The sequence below is a fragment of the Theileria orientalis genome, chromosome 1 (assembly GCF_000740895.1).
Source record: "Theileria orientalis strain Shintoku DNA, chromosome 1, complete genome".
Classification (NCBI taxonomy): domain Eukaryota; phylum Apicomplexa; class Aconoidasida; order Piroplasmida; family Theileriidae; genus Theileria; species Theileria orientalis.
Window position 1 is genome coordinate 701,238 of NC_025260.1, and position 22,461 is coordinate 723,698.

Below are 22,461 nucleotides of genomic sequence, written 5' to 3' on the forward strand. Positions count from 1 at the left end.
TTTAACAATTTTTATCCAAAAAATGCTTAAAACAATTATTTAAACAAAATTGATAATGGAAGGATTAATTTTTAAATAAATGAAGAATGTTCTCAAGAATATTTAAATGTGTATCATTACCGGGAAATAATTTTATACAACTGGTTAATAATACACAAATAAGTCATATAATAAGTAACAAAGGCATTAGATTTCATGGTATACTTAAAAATGTTGATAAATTAAGTTTATTAGTCAATAAGTATGAAGGTGTGGACAATTTGTCATCTTCAAAGAAATTAGTCACATTAAGACTAGTATATTCAAGTTTAAATAATAAGTATAATAATAAAAATGGACTATTAACCAATAAAGAGAGGAAATCAGACTATTATTATTCCATTTTAAATGATATATTGGCATCATTGAATAGGAGTAAGGGTAAGTTTATGAAACAAACACATATTTGATTTAGATTTAAATTTTAAAATAAAGGAGTCATTAGTATCAGTGCTTATCAGTATCGCAAAAGTTAGCAACAACGTAGAGATAAAAGGTAAAATAAATGAGTTTATACAAGGCTTGATTTTATCATCAAGTGAACAGGAAATTGTAAAGCTATTAAAGCAGTGTATAAAAAGTAAATACAAAGTAAAAAGTACAAAACTGATATATAGAATAAGAGACTCAAAAAATATAGAGTCAGAAGTTTGTTTTAACCTGTATTGGTGTCTAAGTACACTGGGCGCAGAGTTTAGTAAGTTGACTGGGCTGTTAGAAAAGATAATTTCACACGTCGAAAGCACAAGCATAGTAAACAATCTTAAGCTATTGAACTCACTACACAGCTTATTCTGTAAAGTGAACCCAGAAGGAGTTAAAAACAACGTAATACTGTCAAGTCACAAGAACAGTAACGAGGAGGCCAGTACCATGGTAAATCAGCAGTCGCTACTGGACAAGATAAACATATATCGCAGCAGCAATTGTGGTCACTATGATCACGAATTAAGTAAAGACGGTGAACAGAAATTGTTAAATGAGACAATAGAGTACGTGAAAAGATGCTTGTTGAGTAAAACAGAAGTAAGCACACTGTTGTTAATATTGAAAATACTCCTTAGGAATTTGATAACTCCAGGGCCATCATCAATTTTATATACTATATAACCTCCACGATCAACAATTTCACAATATGTAACTATACTCAGCTGTTGGAAAGGATGCTAAGGATAATAAGTGGTGAGAAATACATAAATAATTTGAGCTAGATAGGAGTGGCGTTGCCATCGAGGGACTGATACAGCTGGTTTGGTCGCTTCAGAACAACAATGTTTACACACCTAAGTTATTACAAATGCTGATTTCAGAGGTACGGCATAATTGAATACCGCGTATACATGTCCCTTTATGAGAGCACTATTTAAAAATTAAGTTGATTTGTACACATATCTTTAGTTCGATGACATGTTGGAGGCGTCGATTGGCACGGGAGACGACGGTAAAGGATTTAGAAGACTAAACACAAGACAGATATCGCTATTCTTGTACAATTTGGCGTACTTTAACATGTTGAATGCTGATTTATCAATGAAATCACTGAGTTATCTAAAGGATTACGCCAGTAAACACACCAACAGGAATGTGAGTGAGGACGTACTAAATCAAGTAAACATACTGTGGGCAATATGCATATCAAATGTAAACAGCCTCAAGGGAATCTACAAAGACGTAGTTCAATGTTTAAATACAATAAATTGGGATTTGTTCGCAATAAAATCTGAGTTTGAAGACCTTAGGAAGGTGCGATTTAGATAGTTGAATCTAGTATTGTGGAATTGAATTACACAAACTGTTTGTAAGCAATAATGAATAATATAAATCAGGTAATGCAAATAACAGCACTATTGAAGTTGGAAAACGGCCTAAGTGATTTAAACATCCCTGACAGTGTAGTTAAAATGGTTGAAACGAGTGGAAACACGAGTGTGGACTACAGAGTTACCTCGGTTACTCAGGATAAGGTTAGAAGAGTGTTGCAATCAAAGGGGCTCGATTTTAAGTGCGAATATGAAATAAATTCACAAATATCAGTTGATTTCATTGTGTTTCCACCCAAAGATATTGGTATGAACGTACAAAATGCACACAAACACAGCTTGAACGGCAGTACTTGTGTCACTTGCAGTAGTGAACATGAACGTCCTAAAGGACTAGTAATTGAAATTGATGGACCATTTCACTACAATTTGTTACTGTAAGTTGCATTAACCAGATTGTATTTATATGCTTAGTAATTTATTTCCTTGACGCTCCTAGGCACATTCCTACACTCATTTTCACCCATACACACATGCGTTAACACACACACTCTTACTCATCTTTAGGGACCCTGGATCAAGTGGAGTATGTTACAAGGGGGATGAAATAGCTTTTGGAAACTTGAAGCTGACACAGAATGGGAAAACAATATACAGAAACGAGTTTGAATTACCAATATGCCTATGTATTAGTTAGTTGTTTCAATAGTCTAACAACTGTACTTTGTTAGGCACCCATACTCTTTTACTGTGTAATAAGTGTGATTTGCAGGATTCTCAAGAGACTGGGATACAGCATTGTTTCAATTCCCTGGTTCGTTGGATATCAAAAGTCATTCTATCACACCATTGAAGACATATTGAATCGACACCTTGTTTTCTAATGTTTTGCAATTTTGCAATCACACCTCCTACTCACTCATTTATAGACACTTACACTCACATATGTTCACTCACTAACTATCTCTCTCTCACTTATACACATATACTCTAGCACACACACTTATACACACGTATACTCTAACATACACATCTACAAACATACACATCTACAAACATACAAATCTACAAACACTCAGACCTACACACATACAAACACATATACTCTAACATATACACACGTACAAACACACATATATGTTGACGCTGATGATCACATGGACACATTATTTGTATACTGGAGTTATTGATTTAAAAAAACATTACATCGTTAAATGTACGTTATGTTGTAAAACGGTATTTTGTTGATGTACCTCAGTACTAAGCCGTTGTCACACCAGATAAACTTACTGAAGTCTTCCATAAGTATGTACCCTATGTGACGATTAACAATGTCAGTTGAACAACTAACCGTTCTTGTTAAGCTGAATTGCGTATTGGTCCAGCGTTAAGTTGAAGTTGTGGTTCAGGTTGTCCATGAAGTACTTGTACACGAACCTTGAGACCTCATTCTTCCTCACGTTTGCAGAGTACTCGGAGAACACCAAAAACTGCCTATCTCCCACTCTGCTCTCCACCTTGGGGAATATTCCATATATCTCGCACTAAGACGGGAATTTAACTCGTAAACTCACTCCATGGCTAATGCTTATTTCCTAAAACAATCTTAGTAACAGTAATCGACAATCAGCATTAAGTAGTTAATCTGTGTGTACTTACAATCAGTAGTTGCGGGTTGTAATTTCCGTGTAATATTTCAAAAAACAACTTTTCGTTCAACTCTTCACTCTTGTCCCATAATATGTTAAAATACGCCCACACTGTCCATATGATTATTCCTGTTAAAATTAGTCAGTTATTAATTCATAGTCGCTCTAATATCATTAAACTTACTGTTCTTCACTGGGTCATTGCGATACAATTCGTACAAATACTTTATGTAGTAATCTCCAATCTATATCAACCGCAAATCACCAACAACTCTCATTTACACTTACATTCTGTATTAGTATGTTCTTCACCTTGTTCTGATTAGTGTGATCAATGTTATGCAGATCTATCACTTCCTAATTTTAATTTATTTACTTGCTTATTTACTTATTAATCGATTCATTCATTCATATATTTAGTTACTTATTAACCGATTCATTTATTCATATATTTAGTTACTTATTAATCGATTCATTCACTTTTTCATTTCTTTTGTTATATACCAGAATCCTAGTTTTAAATACTTTACTATCAACATACCCATTCGAGTGACTTGCACATGTTCTCTACTGATGACTGGTCTGTGCTGTGGTAGAACTTTGTATTCTCCGGCAGTGTTTTTAAATACTCTTTCATCATCTCTGTTATTACGCTTTCTGACAACTTCTCTGTTGTTTCAAACATGTTTAGTAGCACTTCAACAAGCATTCCCAAGTCACCACCTAGAAACATGTGTTTACTTTTATTTTAAATCCTTTTATCTATTTATGAGCTTTGTTTACTCTAGATCACACCGTCTCATTCCCATATTTCTGTACGACATTGTACCTACCTGGGCAGTAATACGACTTGTGGCTACTTCTTCCATCCATCGTTGAAAAATGCTGTTCTGCGATGTAGACAAAGTCCTTCGGTGGCAGATACTTAAAGGCTTGTATTACTTCTGCGTCCGCCTTTTCTTTTACTCCGTGCGTTCTCACCTTTATCTTTGACGGCCGACTATGTTTTACTGTTAAATATCCTCTCTGACTTACCATAGTGTTTTACTTCTATATACCATTTCTTCCAGGCTTTTTATATCTACACATCAATTAGCTTTTTTTCACGCTTTTGATTATATATCATCAACTCTTACGTGATGGGCAATTACATGTTGCTCTGAACATCTTATCTGCTATTTTAACATATCCTGAAACATCCACAGTTTCATTCTTTATTTGTTTATTCATCAATATTCCAGCTTTAGAAGCCATACCGCTTGTAACATTCCAACCTATTATGGTTACTATCCCCAATAATTTTATTTTTTTCATTAAAACAACCATTTGTCAGACCAGTCTTATAATACACTAAATCAAATCAAAACACAATTCCATTTTAAATATTATTTTTATTAATAACAATTTTATTACTTAAATTGAAAAATTAATTTGAAATTCATTTTAAATTCTTATTTTTATTTACAACATACACACTACATACTAATTTATTGTCCAATTTTGCTTTAAACCTATTTCACTTCAAACTTCCAAAATAAATAAAAATATATACAATAAATATTCTAATTACCATCAAACATAAATACATCCTATATTTCCGTGTATTGTTGATTAATATGAAATTATGCATTCCCTGGAAGGGAATCCTGATCCCTCATACTAATTTTAAAGACTAGCCGTGCAGTTCCTTTAAATAAGCTGCAAGATCACGCTCAGAGCCGTGCAGAAACACTCTAACCTCCACTTCGTGGGTGCTTATTTTTACTTCTTCTTTGCAACTCCCACAGTGCGGCCGTGTCTTCCTGTGGTCTTCGTGTGCTGTCCGCGTGTTCTCAGTCCCCAGTAGTGCCTCAGACCGCGGTGTAGTCTCATCTTCTTCAGCCTCTCCAGGTCCTCTCTCAGGCACGAGTCGAGCGTGTTGGCTGTGTTATGCATATGTTTTCCCTCCTTGACGTCCTTCTGACGGTTGAGGAACCAGTAGGGGATCTTGAACTGTGCTGGCGAGCCGATTATGGTCACGAGCTTGTTGATTTCGTCTGCTGTCAGCTCTCCTGCTCTCTTCGTCACGTCCACTCCCGCCTCCTTGCATACTACTGTTGCGAATCTTCTTCCCACTCCGCGGATTGCTGTAAGTGCTATTACTACCTTTTCGCGTCCGTCTACGTTTGTGTTTAGTATACGCAGAATGTGCTGGAATTGATCTGATGTGGTAACAGTGATCGTCATCCTTGTTCTATATCTTTTGCTATTTATCTATATGACGGATTCTATTAAACTAAAATCCCTCGATTGCCACTCGTTCAGCGTAGCGAATTTAATTTTATTTTCGAGTACTTTCTGTATAACACAATGTAGTGTTTGTTAAATTATGTTCTACGAACTTTCAGTAAATTATCCAAACACCAAAATATGTAGAAAATAATTAAATATACCTGATGATCTATAGAAGTAGTGTTAAATACTATTACTAGTGCCTTTTCTTTTTGTAGTGTCAGGCTTTTGACTCATTATAGGGATGTCATCCATCGAAAGATTCTTTTAGTTGTTGATACACAAATCACTCTACTTAATTCCTACAAATATTCTTTATTAATTATACTATATCCGTCAATTCAATTTGTATCATATTTGACTATCAGGCCATTATGCTCTCTGCACCTACCCCTACTCATCAACTTCTTATTTATCGCACATACACAACACATATATACATTTATACGATTTAACATGTATGTTGATTCTTACGACGTTAAATATTTAACTAAATATGAGTCCATCGAATTTCTCCTGGAACCACTTCATTGCTTCTTCCTTGGTAACCTTGTGCGACTTTCCCACTCTCGACTTGCACTTCCTCCTCTTGGACACTCTGTAGCCTGGTCTAACCAACTGCACGTAGAAGTCCATTCCGTAGATGCCTACACGTCATTAGCATGGTGGGTTCAATTAGTATCTTATGCCGCGGTATTCGCCGACTTTCCTATATCTACGTCAACTTACCAGTAGATGGGTCATATTTAAGTCCTAGATCTATGTGCTCCTGGATTCCGAAGCCGAAATTTCCTGAATCTGAGAAGTTCTTCTTCCTCAACTCGTACTCCTTGACCTTCAGACCTCTCTCCAAAATATCGAGTGCCTTCTGACCCCTAACAGTCACGTGGCATGCTATTTTTTCATTTCTTCTCACTCCGAGGGAGCGGATCGTAAATCTGCACTTTGAGAAGACAGGCTTTTGGTCCGTGAGCTGTTCTAGCACCTTTCCCGCGCGCGTCAATCTGTCTCCAGACTAAACGTTTTTATATTATTTTACGAATTCGTCTTACCTCTCCGACTCCGATGTTCAGGACCAGCTTGCTTATTCTTATATCTCTCATGGGATTCGCTGTGGCCATTTTTGCTGGGCAGTAATTAAAATTGTTAGTCAGTTCAGTTTACAAATACTATATCAATCAAGCAACCGCTTAAGTTCCAACAGTGACTAGTTTTGGAATTTATATTTATATAAACTTTCCAAAATATATCAAAATGTTGGGAGGGTTTATTTACTTTCTACAAATCGTGAAATACTTGATGATATTTCAGATTCCTCAGAGACTACCAAACACTAATTGTTTATGTTAATATTTTTAGTGAATCTTTTCTGTTTATCTTTCAACCCCAGCTGGAAGTTTGAAGCTACCATGTGTCAACCCAATCATCTATTTACTACCCTCTTTTTACACCTTTGTTTTTAGTCAGGTGTGTTATCTACTATATTTTATTACTTTTATTTTATCGTAGATTTCAATCGATCAGTGATCTCTTTTCACTCTTTTATTATATTTCAACTATTTTAGTATTTTATTCACATAATCAACATACATATGCACTATTGTACTCATATTTATCATCTATATACCATATTATCTTTTTAGTACCCATTGTACCACACAGGTGTGCAATCTTTCCCATTTTTTCTCCCTTCTACTTCTTCTTCTTCGACCTTCTTGCCTTTCTTCGTTTCATCTGCTCCTTTCTCTTTTCTTCCAGGGTCGACCTTTCGATTTCTCTGTGTAGCAGTATTTCTGCTTTAGTCATTCCCAGCTCCTCCAGTGTCGGTGGCTTCGGTTTCGGCGGCATCAGCTTCTTCCTCTCTCTGATCTGGTACATGTGGTTGAGCATGTTGTAGTATCCTGCCAGCCTGCTCCTCTCGTATCTCGTGTAACTTCTTGGCACTGCTGTCTTGTACAGCTGCTTCAACTCATCGTTGTACGCCTCCTTCAGAATCCTATTCCTCACTCTCAGGGCTATGGAAACATGGTCACTCCTTATAAACTAACCCTTATTATTCATCATCAGCATCTTATGCGTCGATATTTCATGTAGACTTGCGTGCTGCTTCCTCTAAAATTGTTATGAGAAACTGTGCTAGATTTGATATGGCTAATTCGTGCAGTGTGTGTTTCATACCAGGAACTCCTCCTTGTCGAAGTTTTCTATTGCCTTTTTACACGGTTCGTAGAACACTCTGTAGAAGTGGTCTGGCGATATTCCTTCTTGTGGATCAACATTAGTCAGTCTTTCTCTTATCCAGTTCAACTTATATGTCACTAAGTCCCTCGTGAGCACTATTCACCACTGTTATCACCAATCCCCCTTACCTTTAGGATCGTCTGTAAAGAAATTCCAGAACATATCTAACACTGCTGGGTGCACCCCCTGTCTATTAATCTCCGAGTTGACTGATAGCATTACGTGACTCAGCGGCACATTATCTGCTGGTCTTGCAATCTGCAATAATCATAATTTATCTCCATTATTATTGTTATCACACATCTACTCAACTACATAACTATAGTCACTTGTGCATTCACATATCACTTACTGGATATATTGTTGAATATGTCGGCATATCTTCTGGCCCATATTTACAATCTCGAACCAAGTACCATGCTGAACGCGTTATTAACAGACAATACTACTAGCAATAACACACATTACTACTTATATCTATCTACAACATATATTAATCTATTTACCTCGCCAGCACCTTATTTTGTCCATAAAGAAAATATCTCCGTATCCTGGGACGTAGAACTTCATTTTATATTCAATTTTATAGTTGAAGTCGTCTCTCGATATCTCATATTCTCTACACATTTTACATTAGTCACTCAACTCTTAATTGTTACTTATCAATCAACTCACTTTCCGAATAATCTTTGGTTAAACATTTTCGTCGTCAGTGACTGTGAGCTGAACGGGGCACACGGATCACTTACTCTTCCGCACAGCTTCCAAAGCTCATACCTTTCTCTGGGAACCTACGTTTAATTTTAAGAGAGCCACTCAAACTTCTGATTCTACTACCTATCTACTTATCCACTTTCTTTTCCTCACCAGTCCGTACGGCATGTCAAATCCGAGCAAGTCCTCCTTTGTTATCTTCTCCGCGTCGAACAGCGCCATGTATGGTTTCGACAGCTAATTACTATTTATTTATTTTCTACTTACGTCTTGGAACATTTCCATTCCCATCTTCTCCACGTACGATGCTGTATCTGTTACTGCGATTCTCCTTTCGTACTCCTTCTGTATCTCCTCCTTATCCTCCTCTTCCAGTGTCACCTTCGACCTTCCGAATATTTGTATTTTTTTTTCTTTCTTTTTCGGCGCCTTTGCTTTTGCTTTCATTGCACCTAGTTGTGATTTTGACATTTTTTTTACTTTCTTCTTCGGTGTGTTTTTCGACGTTGCCGTCTTTTTTCCGGTTTTACTTCCGCTCTTTGTTGTTGTTGTTTTTTTAGTCGTCGTTGTCTTCTTCTTTGCTGCCTCTAACTTAAACACATTTTTATAGTTTGCGTTTGCGAATTTATTTATGAATGTGTATGGTCTCGGTCCCAATTCATTTTTCCATAATATTCTTTTAAACTCTGTTTGTGTTCCATTTCTAAATGTTAGTGTGTACGTTCCTCATTCATACCTATTTCTTATACTATTGTTTGAAATTAGTGATATTTGCGATAAGGATATTCCGTGTGTGCCATATATTACAACAATTAGTGGTTTAATGTACAAAACTCCAGAGGAAGGCAGCAGCAGAGCCCAAATAAAGCACTTAATGATACTGAGTATCATTATGTGTTTTCACTACTTGTGCTCATATATTTTATGTAAACATCTAAACATATCACATTTACCATTTGTATATTTTTATATTCAAATATGTGTGTGCTTAATTCAGGTTTCCGCTTCATCCAGCGACCACATCAGAATATGTGGTTGTGAGATTCCACCAATCTCATCTTCCCTTTCAACACACATCACCCTTTTCACCACAATACTGGCACGCTCACTTTCTTATTCATTCATATATTCATACATTTACTTTTAATTACAGTAAATTATTGATTATGTGGTCCAGTAGCACGGTTGGTCTCGGCATCGCTTCCGCATTGTTGTACAACTCGCTTATCTTCTCTACGTCTATTCTTTTACACTTGTAGCTGCTTAGTCTGTAGTACTTGTTACACAGGTTATATTTTCCCTTTCTGTTCTTGTTTCCGCTCTCCTTACTTCTGGTTAACATATTTTGTATGAACAGTCCCAGTTGATTCACATGGCTTTCTTCCCTTCTTATTCTTTTACATCCTGCTCTTCCACTTTTCCTTTCTTCTACTCTTTCTTCTTCATAATTATTATCTATTCTATAATTTTCATTTTCTTTTATTATTGGCATTACTTCTATATCATGTGTGTTTCCGTTTATTAGCAACACGTGATAATACACTTCACTGCTTCTAAACAAAGGCTTACTAATGCTTTCTTTATTTTTTTTTTCTGTTTTCGTTCTCATTGTTTGCAGCGGATATGGCAATATCTTTATATCAAATTTACTGTTAAGTCCCTTTATAACCTTCGAGTATATTTTCAATTTCTTCTTTACATCATATATTTCCATGTAATCCATATAATTTACCTATACATTATTATGAATTTTCCACAAAATCTATCTAGTTCATCTTGTTATCATCATATCATAATCAAGTAATCATCATAATCAAGTAATCATCATAATCAAGTAATCATCGTACAATATCTAAACACTGCTATTATCACCTATTAAATGGCTATACACTCACATTCTCCAGGCGTCTTCTTATGTTAACTGCTACCAAACTATACTTCACCAACACTGAATTAACTTCTTCATTATCTCCTATATAAACTTTATGCTTTATCACACACAAACACATATGTTCTCGTACTATCAGTCAATCCATTTATCAGTACACTCTGTGTTAAATAACTTTACATACCTGTTTCAAGCAGTCGACTCTTCTCACTATTCTTAAGGTTATATATTTCTACTTTCTTTCTCGTACTCAGTAGTATCGACTCATCGTCAACATACTCTACGTAGAACACGTCCTAAATTAGAATTTAATAAATCTCACACCTTCGTTTAACTTACTTGTGCCATATTAAGTGCCATTGCCTTTATGTTCATCAACCCCTTTTCGTACGATTCAAAATACTTCCATAGTGACATTGCGCAATCGTGTCTCAGTAGCACCATGTTATTTTCGTTTATTGACATTGAGTGTATTGGCAACTCCTTGTAATTTAGCACGTGTTCTATTATCCACACTTCTCTCGACTGACTCCTTTGTGGCGATCCTCCGCTCTTTCCATCCGCTAGTATCGTCGGTTTACTATCTGAGACCTTTACTAGTGAATACACATTCAACTTCCCATCCAATGATGTACTCAAAAACTTATTCTACAAATGGCTCATTACACCGCTTTACTCTCTGTATATATAATATCTATCTATATATATCTGTATCTATCTGTGGATCCATGTATCAACTTCTGCTACATTCCATCCAATTGTACATATATATCCGCCCATTTAAACTTCTACTTATTCCTTACCTTGTGGTTTAATTGTTTCAGCGATGTTACTCTTTTACTGTGCGGGCTATTTATATTTGTGTGTAATGTGTACTCTTGTGACTTCCCTGCTACTTTATTTTCTTTATCTTTTTCCTTCTCCTTTTCTTTCTGCTTATCAACTGGATTCAATCCACTACTTGCAGCACTCGTGTTTACGTTATAAAACTTAAGTATGTACTTGTTTACGGTTTCCTCCAACACGTGCTCTTCTCTCTCCAATCCCATTTTTACTGACCTCGATTGCGCCACTACTATGTACTTACAATCTTGCGATACGCACAACTACACATTCATTACTAATTAAATTTAGGCTTATATGCTAAACTATGTTATCATTTGCTGCCATATTAAGTAGTAACAGCAATAACTATCTACCACAATCCAATATATATACTTATTTATCCATCTATATATCTATCTATCAATCCGTTTCTATATTGTGTGTGTACGTTCGTGATGTGGTAGTGCTGTCCTGCCTCCTCGTCCTGCCTCGACACGTAGTTCACGTTCGTTACGTCTATCAGCTTCGTCTCGCAGTCCTGAACGTAGTCGTACACTTGCAACTTATTCTAATGAAATTTGTTTTCGCCTCATCGACTTACTGTGTTCGCTACCACTATGCTATTACTTCCCGTGGGCCTTATTTTCACTGTTCCTTCACTCACAGATTCACCTTTCCTTTTTTCCACTGGTTCCTTCATCCAGCTGTTTGGGTAATACTCTATTACTCTTCTCTCCTGGTCACACCTCTCACACAGTGGCATGTCCACCATTATTGACGACACCTTGCCTCTTATTGACAGTGACGTTGCGTCTATCAGCGTGATTGCGTTGTTCTGCAGTGACGCCATTATCGTGTGGTCTTCTGCCATCGCTACGTGGAATATCGGTGCGCCCAGCCTCGTCACAAACTTCTTCGAGTGGTTCACCAGGTCCCACACCACCACTACTCCCTCCTCTCCTCCTGAGAGCAACATGTTAGCGTTTTTTTCGTTGTAGGCTATGCAGTTTACTCCGTGCGCGTGCCAGTGCAGTCTCTTCGTTTCCACCTTCCCCAGTATATACTCTCCTTCCTCTTCTCCTTTTCCTTGATTGTTTCCTTTACTGTTTTTCTTAATTGCGTTAAGGTTGCTTGACAGACTCTTCATGTTTGCGTTGCAACTAATTTTACACCCCAAGACTGCATAACTCACTGTTGACATATAATTTGTGTTTCCGAAACAGCTCCTGTCCAGCGCCGATATTATTATTATTTGCCCTGACGCATCTCCCAGTGCCATCGACCCTCTACTATCGAATCCTATACACGTGATTACGTTATCGTTTTCGAAATAGTACTTTTGCTCTGTTTTCAGGTCTATATACAGACATGACTTATTTACTCCCAATGCTACTCTACTGAATGACCTATCCACTTCGAATACTTCCAAATTAGATTCTAACGATGCTATTATTTTATATTTCTTAATAACCTCATTTTCACTCCTGTTATTATCCTTACTATTATCTTCTTCTTTAATTAGCTCATTATTCCTACTTTTGTCTTTACTTTTACTGCTCTTACTACCCTTATTACTTTTACTACTCGTATTTTCGTTTCTATTCTTAATAAGATCGGCAATATTATTACCGCAAGTACTCATATTACTATTATAGTTACTATCATTCACAGTTTTTACTTCTTTATCTATACTTTCTGAATCGTTAGCATCTTCTGTTTTTATATATATTATATCATTTTCACTTCCACCTTCGTTTTCATAGTCATCTGTAAATAGAATATTTTCGAAATTCAAATCCAATAGAATAACTTCCGTTTTTAACTGGTTTGTTATTATCACACATATCATTTTTCCTGACTCCTTATTCACTTCTATTGACAACAGATTTCTACATTCTATTTTCAATTCCACTATTAGGTCCAACTCTCTTCTTTCCGGGTCCTCTTCGTGATAATTCAGCTTATATGTGTAATTTGGCACGTTGTATATCAATACACTTCCGTTTGACGATGCACACAGCAATATTTCATACTCATTCTCATATATGAATGATCTTGATCCGACAATCTACACAATCGTAATTACTTTACAAACTTGGGAATAACTTTAACGTTAACTATATAATCATATCCAAATCATACCATTTCCGGACTCATACGAGTATCGCACAGCCTTCTGGCATCTTTTGAGCTATATAATGTACATTTGCGATTATTTATTACGCATAGGATTGAGTTTCTTAGGAAAATTGGCCTTTCTGAGATTATACATCCTCCTGAGATTCTGGGTGGATACGAGGGGTAATCACTGGGATCTGATGACGAATCCGACTCGCAGATTCCATCTTCATATGAATTAGAAACATCGGTTTTCGAAGATTCGGACGACGACGCAGAATCGTTGTCGAAATCTCTATTTTCTGAGGTTGCGATGCTTCTGTGACGAGATTTCATTATGAAATTAAGAATCACAGACTCTTTTACCACGAATTAGTATAGTACAAATAATATATACAAATATACTTATAATAAATATATTTACTGTCTTGTTTCTAAATTATAATACTTTAATTGGGTTGTGGAGTTCGATAGATTTACACAGTAATTTATTTTTAAAATTTTATAATAATTTTTGATGTAATTATTTTTTATTTTCGATTCTAATAACATTAATGTGTTATTAACATTTTTGTTTTATCTTGCAACTATGCTAGTGCTACGACTAGCTTATCCCATTTAGTTTTAATACCATATACATTTTCACTGCTATATACAATAAATACTTAGATGTATGATTTATTGTTTACCATATTCTTATGATACTTCCTTAGTTCAAAGAATCCCACACTACACATCGTATGTGCAAGTATTTGTTTTTATATAATCCACAAACATACGTAATTTATGATGACTTTTGACATTTTGAATCATTCTAACATCCGTATAAGGTCATTATTTGCAATTATGTGTTGTCAGATAAAAGCACTTTTTTGCAGTAGACACATTGATGAACAAGTGTGGCATGCGTATGTGTTAAAGACATCTTCTTTTAATTTTTCGGGCATCTTTCGGTCATTTTAATCATTATAATAAAGATTCCTGTGGATTTTATAATATGTGTTAGTGAAATTTAAAATAATAGTTATATTTGGTGGAATCGATTTTTTGATTGTTAATGTGTAGTATACACGCAAATTCCGAATAAATATTGCTTAATTAATTTTAATAAAACATATAAACTACACTGGGTGTAAAAAAACAGAGAATTTTGATAATTCCAAATTTTTTCCACTCTGAGGTTTTATTTTTTTCATTTATCTGGTTTTAGGATAAACATCGATATCGATTACTTCACGTTATTTAGTTTTTATGTCTGAGGGTGGGAAAACATTATTTTGTTAAATGTTTAACCGTTTTCCTTGAGAATCAATTCAATATTTCTAACACACTCAGCGGAAATTTACATTTATTTCTAATATGCAAAAATTGTTAGAATAACAGGGATTTATTTGATTTTTAATAAAACTGGATTTAATAATGACTAACAACTTACTGAAGTCTGACAAATCTAGTAAACAGGGGCCCTACGACTATGACAAATATGAATCGCGGGATAGCCATTACTACGACCGTTCGCATCAGAACGCCAATCAAAAATTTAAACACAAATTTGCGGAGTATGAATACAATTCAGATTTGAAAAATTATGTCACAAAGCAGACTATGCTCCACACACGAATGAGCTCTGCTGAAACGGACGTTCCTTCCAATTATCAGAGAAAGACCGCCTTAGGCCGCAAATCAAGCTCGATTGATAATTTTTACAATGGACAAGATAATCAAAACCGTCGTTTTACGGCGAATAAGTCTCAGATGGGAGTACCCAATGAGTCCACAGGATTCCAGGCAGAAACTAAGTTTAAGCCCATCAAATCAACCCACTTAAAGAAGGAAAAGAGTTCGAATAAACCCACGGTACAGAACGGGATAAATTGGGAGCTCGGCGAAAGATACAAATTCATTGATATGGTGGGCTCGGGTTCATACGGCAACGTGTGTAGGGCCTACGACTCCCAGGAGAACAAGTTCGTCGCCATCAAGAGGATCCACAAGGTCTTCGACGACCTTATAGATTGCAAGAGGATTTTGCGCGAGATTGCAATTCTCAACAGGCTTGACCACCCGAATGTTGTAAAGATTCTCGACATTCTCGTGCCGCCTAACCTGGAGACCTTCGACGTGCTCTACGTAGTTCTGGAGATCGCCGCCTCAGACATAAAGCAGCTCGTCAGGTCGCCCGCATTCCTCAATGACAACCACATAAGACTGCTTCTTTTCAATCTACTTTCGGGAGTCCATTACCTTCACTCGGTCGGCATCTTTCACAGGGACCTGAAGCCTGCGAACTGCCTCATAAACCGCGATTGCAGTGTTAAGATCTGCGACTTCGGACTTGCGAGGACAGTCACTTACTTCGAAGAGTACGTGAACTTGACTCCCACAAGGATCGACTCCGTTTCAGGCAGGCAGAGCCTCCCCGGCTCTGGCAGGCTCGAGAGCCACTCCACCCACTTGAGCAACTTTTCGACTTCGAGGTCGCTGCCCGACTCACTGCACAACCATTCGGACCTCGCCGCAACCTACAAGGACTCTTACAGGGGAAGCTACGACGCTCACAAGTGCAAGCTGACTTACTGCGACAAATCGAGGACCGGCCGCTCTGAGCACCCCGATGGCAGCTCCAACTTCCGACAGTTGACTGGCCACGTGGTGACTAGGTGGTACCGAGCTCCCGAGCTGATTCTACTTCAAAACGACTACTCGTTCGCCGTCGATATGTGGTCGGTGGGCTGCATTTTCGCCGAGCTGCTGAACATGCTGAAGGTGAACGTGGGCGAGCCTTCCGACAGGTCGCCCCTCTTCCCCGGGAGCTGCTGCTTTCCCCTTTCTCCAGACAACAAGAACTCGAGCTCTAAGAATCCTCGCGACAACGATCAGCTCAACCTGATTTTCAACGTGCTGGGCACTCCTTCCGATGAGGACATTAACTGGATCGACAAGCCCGATGTGCAGAAGTATGTGCGAATTTTCGCCACGCGTACTTTTCAGGACTTGAGGACCCGGTACAAGGGCTCTTCTCTCGAGTCTCTGGACCTTCTCAAGAAGTTGCTGACCTTCAACCCTGGTAAACGCATCTCAGTTTCAGATGCTCTTAACCATCCCTATTTTAAGTCAATAAACAGGCCGCGTCACAACTTCGCTCACGTTCCCAAGATAGTCTTACCTTTCAACGACTGGGAAAACATGTCTGAAAGTCAACTGAGGTACGCGTTTTTACGTGAGATTCAGCACTATCACAAGGACTTAAAGATTCCTGTTAAGATTATCTATCGCTCATGATCGCACTTGGACAACGTAATTTTTCATTCACTACCCATTCACGCTAGTTTTATTCTATTTTCGCAGTGCATGAATACATTCACCTTATATTCTCATCGGATTCAATACACGTTCACTCGTAGCACACATGTGTTAACACACACATATATATAATCTATATAAATTTCAATGTCTAAGTGTGTCTATACTGGGCGTAATATAATATCTTTACTGTTGATCATGGACCTAGTGAGAATACTTCCAATTCATGATCTGCGTACAGTCTGTACTGGTGTATTTCCTTTCTGCTGAATGATGAGAGCTGGTAGAATGCGATTTTAAGAAACTCGTCGTGCTGCAAGACGCTCTTGCTCATCGACTTGCAGTATAACAGCAGGTCCTTGTCCGAGTCCAGCGTCAGCAGCTTCTGTTCGTGTAGCTTGAACAGTGAGAATGCTACTCTGAACAGTATCTTGTCCCCCTCCAGGAACAGCGAGTCCCACACTCGAAACACCGTGGTGATCTGCACATGATTGTTATTACTAGTGTTACGTATGCCACTAATATTGTTACGAGTGCTACTAATATTGTTACTAGTGCTATTACTATCAATATTGTTACTGTTACACTAATATTACCAATGGTGTTAATATTACTAGTGCTAGTATTAACATTTTATTCACATTTACGTCCACATTAAGTAATTCTACCTACTGTTAGACCCACCGGTAACGATATTGCAAATAAACACAAAAACCACTCTGCGCATATCCACATGAGGTCTATGTTGTTCTTCCTATATATGATTTAGGGTTATTTTAAAAAGATGCAACCATAAATTTTTTATTTAGTACTCACTTCAGATGATTGTATAACCTCCTCATTCTCTTTCTCAGTATAAACTCCAACACCAGCACATCCCTCTTCAAATCTATCATTCCATCCTTATAATAGCCTAAATTACCGTCAATTAACTCATTTTTTCTAATTTTCATCTTTATGTAACACAATCCTAACTATGTATTTACCTGTTAGATTGAATCCCTTTTGATGTACTCTGCTATTTACTATTTGCACTAAGCACCAAAACGCCTCCTCTTCGTTCATAAAGATTAGCAATGTTGCTGTCAAGTAATTCAGGCTCTAAATCAGTGTTAATCGGGAATTCGAAATTAAAAAAAGACTTTTGTAATTAAAATGTAGTTTATGGTTAAACCAACTTGACAGTATGATATCGACGGCATGTAACAGGCAAATGCTGACAGCACATTCCTCAGCATCATCGTTCCAAAGGAATTAACTTTATAGTTTCTGTGATGTGGAAACGTCCTGTTTATATCCATATCAATTTGATCTGATATTTCCTTCGCAAGTGGCATGTCCAGCATTCTAAAAATAGTGTTTTCTTAGGCCACTTAATTGGCTAATATCATGATTTTTTCGTGACACATAGATATCTGTGCAATATAATCGTATTCATTGTGCTCCTAATTTCTCGGTACCTTTGGTATAATCCTGGGTTTGACTCTTCCAGCGTGTCTGCTCCTAGTAACTTTCTCCATAGCAGTGGTCTAATACACTAATTATCTCTTATTTTCTAACCTTAAGTGGTCTGGGATTCCTTTTCTAACCAATAACTTAAATTCGTCAGATTCTATATTGTACAATCTTTCAGATATGGGCACCGATTCCCATCTACACGTTCATTTATAATTCATACACAAGGCACTCAGTTATATTACACACATTCCTTCTATTTTAAATCTAGTTTATTCATTAATTTTTACCTTTTCAGTCTACGTTCCTTTTTTACTTCAAATTCCTTTTCGTATTCTTCTATGCCAGATGCAAACTGATTATCGTCCAATGAGAAACCGTAGTTATCGTATTTCGATTTAAGTGGAGTATAGTTTCTATCGGTGAATGGCTCGTTAAATATTGCTTTGTTTGTTAACCTCTTTGATAGGCTAAACAGGTGATAGCCTGCTCTTTTTAGTATTGGTTTCTTTTTACTATTGCTCTGTTGCCTATCCATTTCTACCTTTTAATTTTAAACATCAAATTAACAAATACAGAGCTACAATTGTGTGATATATAGCTATATTGTGATTTAAATTACAGAATTTTGTAATGATCTTCAAAATTTTAATAAAAAGTTCGAGTGGAAAACTCAAAATGGTAAATTGAAAATATAGATGCAGAGTCAACCAATCTAAATAGTAGATATCCACCCATCTATTATATTTTATTAATTTCACCTAATTGTATACATTCTAGATAAAATGTTACTATTTTACACAACTTGGGATTCTAATCCTCCCAACTTGCAACCTGGTTAATTCTTTCAATTTTATTTGTATTTTAGTCATTTTCCCCGTCAAACCATTTAAATACTTACTTTTATGGGTTAAAGTGGTCATAATGTGAAATGTGTAGTCGATCTCTTGCTGTATAGTTCCACCATATATATGGCAGGCTCCACCCCGAATATTTTGGATCATATTCCCTAAATGTTTCCATTTTCTTACTCACATCAGCAATTTACTTTCTCAATTCTTGTTTTAGCTTTAAATATTTATCCGGTCTTACCTTTTATCCTTGAGCGCGTAGTATCTTGCCATCCTCAAGAACGCGAACCTTGTTCTTTTGCACTTCATTCTTCCCCATTGGTAGTAATTTATGACTGCTACTTTGTATCCGAATGCTCTTATCAGTTTAGTTACCAATTTACTGTTTGCCGTCATGTTAAAAGTGGTTGCGTAGAACCTGTGATACGAGTTACACATCCACACCAGGTTTTGGTCCTTTTCCACTATATCCAGCGCAACTCCATTTTTATACGTGTTAACATCACATCCTATTCTCATCCTCTTCAAATGCTCAGACACCTATACTCGTTTATTGATATCTTTTCGTTTTTTACTCTTACCTTTTCAACAAATATTGTGCTTTCAAACCTTTTGTGTTCATTGTATTTAATCAATATTTCCATGATTTCCCTCTTCGTTACATCTACCACATTTATTTATTTAATCACATACCATCCAACTTATTGTACATTCCCCTGTGTAGACACTTCATGTACGATACTACCACTGTGAACTTCCTAAACATTTGTTTTATGTATCAATTTTCTCTTTATTACCTCAAAAAGTTTATGCTCAAGTCTCCCGATTTATAATTGTTTGCGATCCTTATTTAATTTCAAATTAAATTACTCGTATTTACCTGTGTAAACATGACAACACTATTTCCATATCGTTAATTGATGGAGCGTCCATCAGCAAGTTTGCGTATGCCACATCTAACACACTCTCCAGATTTACACTTTCTTTTAAGATGTATAATTCGTCTCCAAACTCCATGAACACACTCTCAAGCTTCCTCTTAACTATTGGGGACAGGTATTCCAGATATGCCAGACTAGAGTACATGGATACTGAGGAACTCACATCAAGGTTATCCAAACTCTTATTCTGCAAACTTCCAATTTACTTTTCACTTACTTTTATGTGGTCGTGGATTCTTTTAACTATTTCAGCCTCATTATATCTCTGGTATGAATATGTTCTTAACAACAAACTCAACTCCTCCCAGTCAAACTCTACAACTCCCTTATTTTACAATTCAACTCACTTTCCAATTCCTTTGAAAACCGATTTGATATAAGCAAAAATAAGGGGTCATACAGTAATTTCAACTCGTTGTAGATTCTACACAGTGCTAAATATGGAATGTAAACTCTTAAAACCATACCAAGGGTAGTCGATTTTAAATCCACAAAATCATTTTCACTGGGTTCAGTAACTAATTTTGAGTATATTGAACTTAAATTGACAGAAATAGGCGATACGAGGTCCAAATCCTTTATCTTGAGTTTGTTGCACACCTGTAAAAATTCCAAATTTTTATAATTTGGTTATTTTATGAACTAACTTGCAAAAACACTAAATATTTATATATGTCCATCCCATCTATTCCATCTATATCTGATTTGGAAACAACTTTAGTCAAAACAGTAGAATTATATCCAGAATTAGTGAATTCCTTCAATACATTAATAATATGGTAGGAATCCGAGTCCACACTTAATTTAGAAGCATCTTCATTAATTTTATTGTAATAGGTTGAGTAAAACCTATATTTATTTGCGATCGTGTTAATATGAGTGCTAAGCCTACTTAAGTTGCGATTAATGGGTATATATTTACACACACACGAGTAAAAATGGTTTTTAAAACATATAAACTCATTAGAATACATCATTTATGTTATTCATTAGTTGCGATAAAATATTTTTTATGTATTGTGTATTCATGACGGGTGTAATAAATACAAAATATTATATGATACACAGACTAATATATATGAAATTTATGAATTTATATTAAAGAATAATAATTTATTATGCAAATTGTGAATGTTAATTGATACTAAAACATTAAACATATACTGGGAACAATGTGTTTGGTGTTTTGAGTATTTAATTTAATAGAAACCTCTCATAGAAGTATTACGTGTCTTGACTTTTATTTAACACCAATTTTATTATTCATGTACAACTTTTATTATCAAGTACTCCACCACATTTCAATGTAGGGTGTAAAAACTTATTAACACTGTTACGAATCTCGGTTCTTAGATTGTTAGGCATTTTGTTTGACATGTTTAAGACCTACAATTTCGATGATATTATGCTCATTCCGCGCGAGTGTGTTCTCGACTCTCGCAAGGAAGCCGACGTTAGTGCTAGACTTGGCAACAGGTCATTTAAAATTCCATTAATGACCGCCAATATGCCTTCCGTCATCGACGAGAATGTAGCCATAAAACTGGCCAGTTCAGGCTACCTGTACAGTATGCATCGATTCGGGATTGATATTCTCGCCTTTTGCAAGAAGATGGTTAGTTTGGGCCTTTACGTTTCCATTTCCGTCGGTATTAAGCAGGAATCCTACGACTTGCTGACCGAACTGAAGGAAAACGGCATTGTTCCCGATTATGTTTCCATAGACATTGCACACGGCCACAATCCGCGCGTTAAGAAGGTCATTGACCACATCCGGTCACTGTTCGGAGATAAAACGTTTATCATTGCCGGGACAGTCGGTAGCCCAGAGGGGCTAAGAGCTCTCGAGGATTGGGGCGCCGACGCCGTCAGGGTCGGAATTGGCCAGGGCCACGTTTGCACGACTGCCTTTAAGACTGGCTTCGGGACCAGGAATTGGCAACTGAGTGCCGTAGCGGAGTGTGCCAAGGTCGCAAAAAAGGTCGTTATTTGCGACGGAGGCGTGGAACGGAGCGCTGATATCGCCAAGGCCATTCACGTTGGTGCACACTGGATCATGTCCGGCGTTCTTTTCTCAGGAACCACTGACTCCCCGGGCAAACTAGTGGAGAAAAACGGGGTCAAGTACAAGGCATACTACGGAAACGCCTCGCAAAGAGTCAAGGGCGATTACCACAGGATTGAGGGCATGGAAACACTAGTCGAGTGCAAAACAACTCTTGCCGAGAGGCTCCTGGAGATAGAGGAGGACCTGCAGTCAGCGGTCTCCTACTCGGGAGGCACCAGGCTCGAGGACATTCGCCATGTAGACCACGTTTTCGTAAAATCCTCTTGACAGCTTGTCCCTGAAGGGCCATGATATTTTGTACTAAATCTCAAGAGGAAATTTATATGCAAATTTCAATA

At 36.9% G+C, this 22,461-nt stretch overlaps 10 protein-coding genes across 10 annotated transcripts; 3 read left to right on the top strand and 7 right to left on the bottom strand.

Annotated features, from left to right (window-relative positions):
- Window positions 1–86: 86 nt before the first annotated feature.
- TOT_010000320 (uncharacterized protein) lies at window positions 87–2,683 on the top strand (the record flags this gene model as incomplete). Its single annotated transcript, XM_009690859.1, has 9 exons — window positions 87–420; window positions 455–1,065; window positions 1,104–1,221; window positions 1,251–1,351; window positions 1,438–1,782; window positions 1,866–2,148; window positions 2,191–2,236; window positions 2,367–2,462; window positions 2,572–2,683. The coding sequence occupies 9 exons, from the start codon at window positions 87–89 to the stop codon at window positions 2,681–2,683; spliced, it is 2,046 nt and encodes a 681-aa protein (XP_009689154.1).
- A 462-nt stretch (window positions 2,684–3,145) lies between these two features.
- TOT_010000321 (conserved hypothetical protein) lies at window positions 3,146–4,774 on the bottom strand (the record flags this gene model as incomplete). Its single annotated transcript, XM_009690860.1, has 9 exons — window positions 3,146–3,343; window positions 3,374–3,394; window positions 3,459–3,577; window positions 3,633–3,693; window positions 3,737–3,805; window positions 3,990–4,171; window positions 4,282–4,448; window positions 4,484–4,529; window positions 4,585–4,774. The coding sequence occupies 9 exons, from the start codon at window positions 4,772–4,774 to the stop codon at window positions 3,146–3,148; spliced, it is 1,053 nt and encodes a 350-aa protein (XP_009689155.1).
- A 346-nt stretch (window positions 4,775–5,120) lies between these two features.
- TOT_010000322 (ribosomal protein S18) lies at window positions 5,121–5,674 on the bottom strand (the record flags this gene model as incomplete). The annotated part of the gene is given in 2 exon segments (XM_009690861.1): window positions 5,121–5,202; window positions 5,214–5,674. 2 exon segments carry the CDS (start codon window positions 5,672–5,674, stop codon window positions 5,121–5,123), a joined length of 543 nt encoding a protein of 180 aa, XP_009689156.1.
- A 531-nt stretch (window positions 5,675–6,205) lies between these two features.
- Window positions 6,206–6,840, bottom strand: TOT_010000323 (60S ribosomal protein L11a; the record flags this gene model as incomplete). The annotated part of the gene is made up of 3 exons (XM_009690862.1): window positions 6,206–6,366; window positions 6,449–6,734; window positions 6,772–6,840. 3 exons carry the CDS (start codon window positions 6,838–6,840, stop codon window positions 6,206–6,208), a joined length of 516 nt encoding a protein of 171 aa, XP_009689157.1.
- A 571-nt stretch (window positions 6,841–7,411) lies between these two features.
- On the bottom strand, window positions 7,412–9,565 carry TOT_010000324 (conserved hypothetical protein; the record flags this gene model as incomplete). Its single annotated transcript, XM_009690863.1, has 10 exons — window positions 7,412–7,734; window positions 7,768–7,831; window positions 7,898–8,055; window positions 8,089–8,218; window positions 8,313–8,380; window positions 8,467–8,579; window positions 8,636–8,751; window positions 8,828–8,911; window positions 8,942–9,377; window positions 9,411–9,565. 10 exons carry the CDS (start codon window positions 9,563–9,565, stop codon window positions 7,412–7,414), a joined length of 1,647 nt encoding a protein of 548 aa, XP_009689158.1.
- Window positions 9,566–9,667: 102 nt separating this feature from the next.
- Window positions 9,668–13,841, bottom strand: TOT_010000325 (uncharacterized protein; the record flags this gene model as incomplete). The annotated part of the gene is made up of 11 exons (XM_009690864.1): window positions 9,668–9,782; window positions 9,826–10,406; window positions 10,570–10,646; window positions 10,747–10,858; window positions 10,902–11,087; window positions 11,154–11,210; window positions 11,366–11,446; window positions 11,836–11,955; window positions 12,037–12,899; window positions 13,137–13,455; window positions 13,530–13,841. The coding sequence occupies 11 exons, from the start codon at window positions 13,839–13,841 to the stop codon at window positions 9,668–9,670; spliced, it is 2,823 nt and encodes a 940-aa protein (XP_009689159.1).
- A 1,083-nt stretch (window positions 13,842–14,924) lies between these two features.
- TOT_010000326 (Map2 kinase) lies at window positions 14,925–16,787 on the top strand (the record flags this gene model as incomplete). Its single annotated transcript, XM_009690865.1, has 1 exon — window positions 14,925–16,787. The coding sequence occupies one exon, from the start codon at window positions 14,925–14,927 to the stop codon at window positions 16,785–16,787; it is 1,863 nt and encodes a 620-aa protein (XP_009689160.1).
- Window positions 16,788–17,004: 217 nt separating this feature from the next.
- Window positions 17,005–18,801, bottom strand: TOT_010000327 (uncharacterized protein; the record flags this gene model as incomplete). Its single annotated transcript, XM_009690866.1, is given in 8 exon segments — window positions 17,005–17,394; window positions 17,481–17,562; window positions 17,625–17,778; window positions 17,795–17,909; window positions 17,987–18,155; window positions 18,269–18,337; window positions 18,369–18,461; window positions 18,554–18,801. The coding sequence occupies 8 exon segments, from the start codon at window positions 18,799–18,801 to the stop codon at window positions 17,005–17,007; spliced, it is 1,320 nt and encodes a 439-aa protein (XP_009689161.1).
- Window positions 18,802–19,166: 365 nt separating this feature from the next.
- Window positions 19,167–21,032, bottom strand: TOT_010000328 (conserved hypothetical protein; the record flags this gene model as incomplete). Its single annotated transcript, XM_009690867.1, has 9 exons — window positions 19,167–19,272; window positions 19,356–19,654; window positions 19,696–19,778; window positions 19,808–19,872; window positions 19,912–19,959; window positions 19,995–20,242; window positions 20,273–20,370; window positions 20,403–20,655; window positions 20,703–21,032. 9 exons carry the CDS (start codon window positions 21,030–21,032, stop codon window positions 19,167–19,169), a joined length of 1,530 nt encoding a protein of 509 aa, XP_009689162.1.
- A 398-nt stretch (window positions 21,033–21,430) lies between these two features.
- On the top strand, window positions 21,431–22,390 carry TOT_010000329 (Gmp reductase; the record flags this gene model as incomplete). The annotated part of the gene is made up of 1 exon (XM_009690868.1): window positions 21,431–22,390. The coding sequence occupies one exon, from the start codon at window positions 21,431–21,433 to the stop codon at window positions 22,388–22,390; it is 960 nt and encodes a 319-aa protein (XP_009689163.1).
- Between the last annotated feature and the right edge of the window lie 71 nt (window positions 22,391–22,461).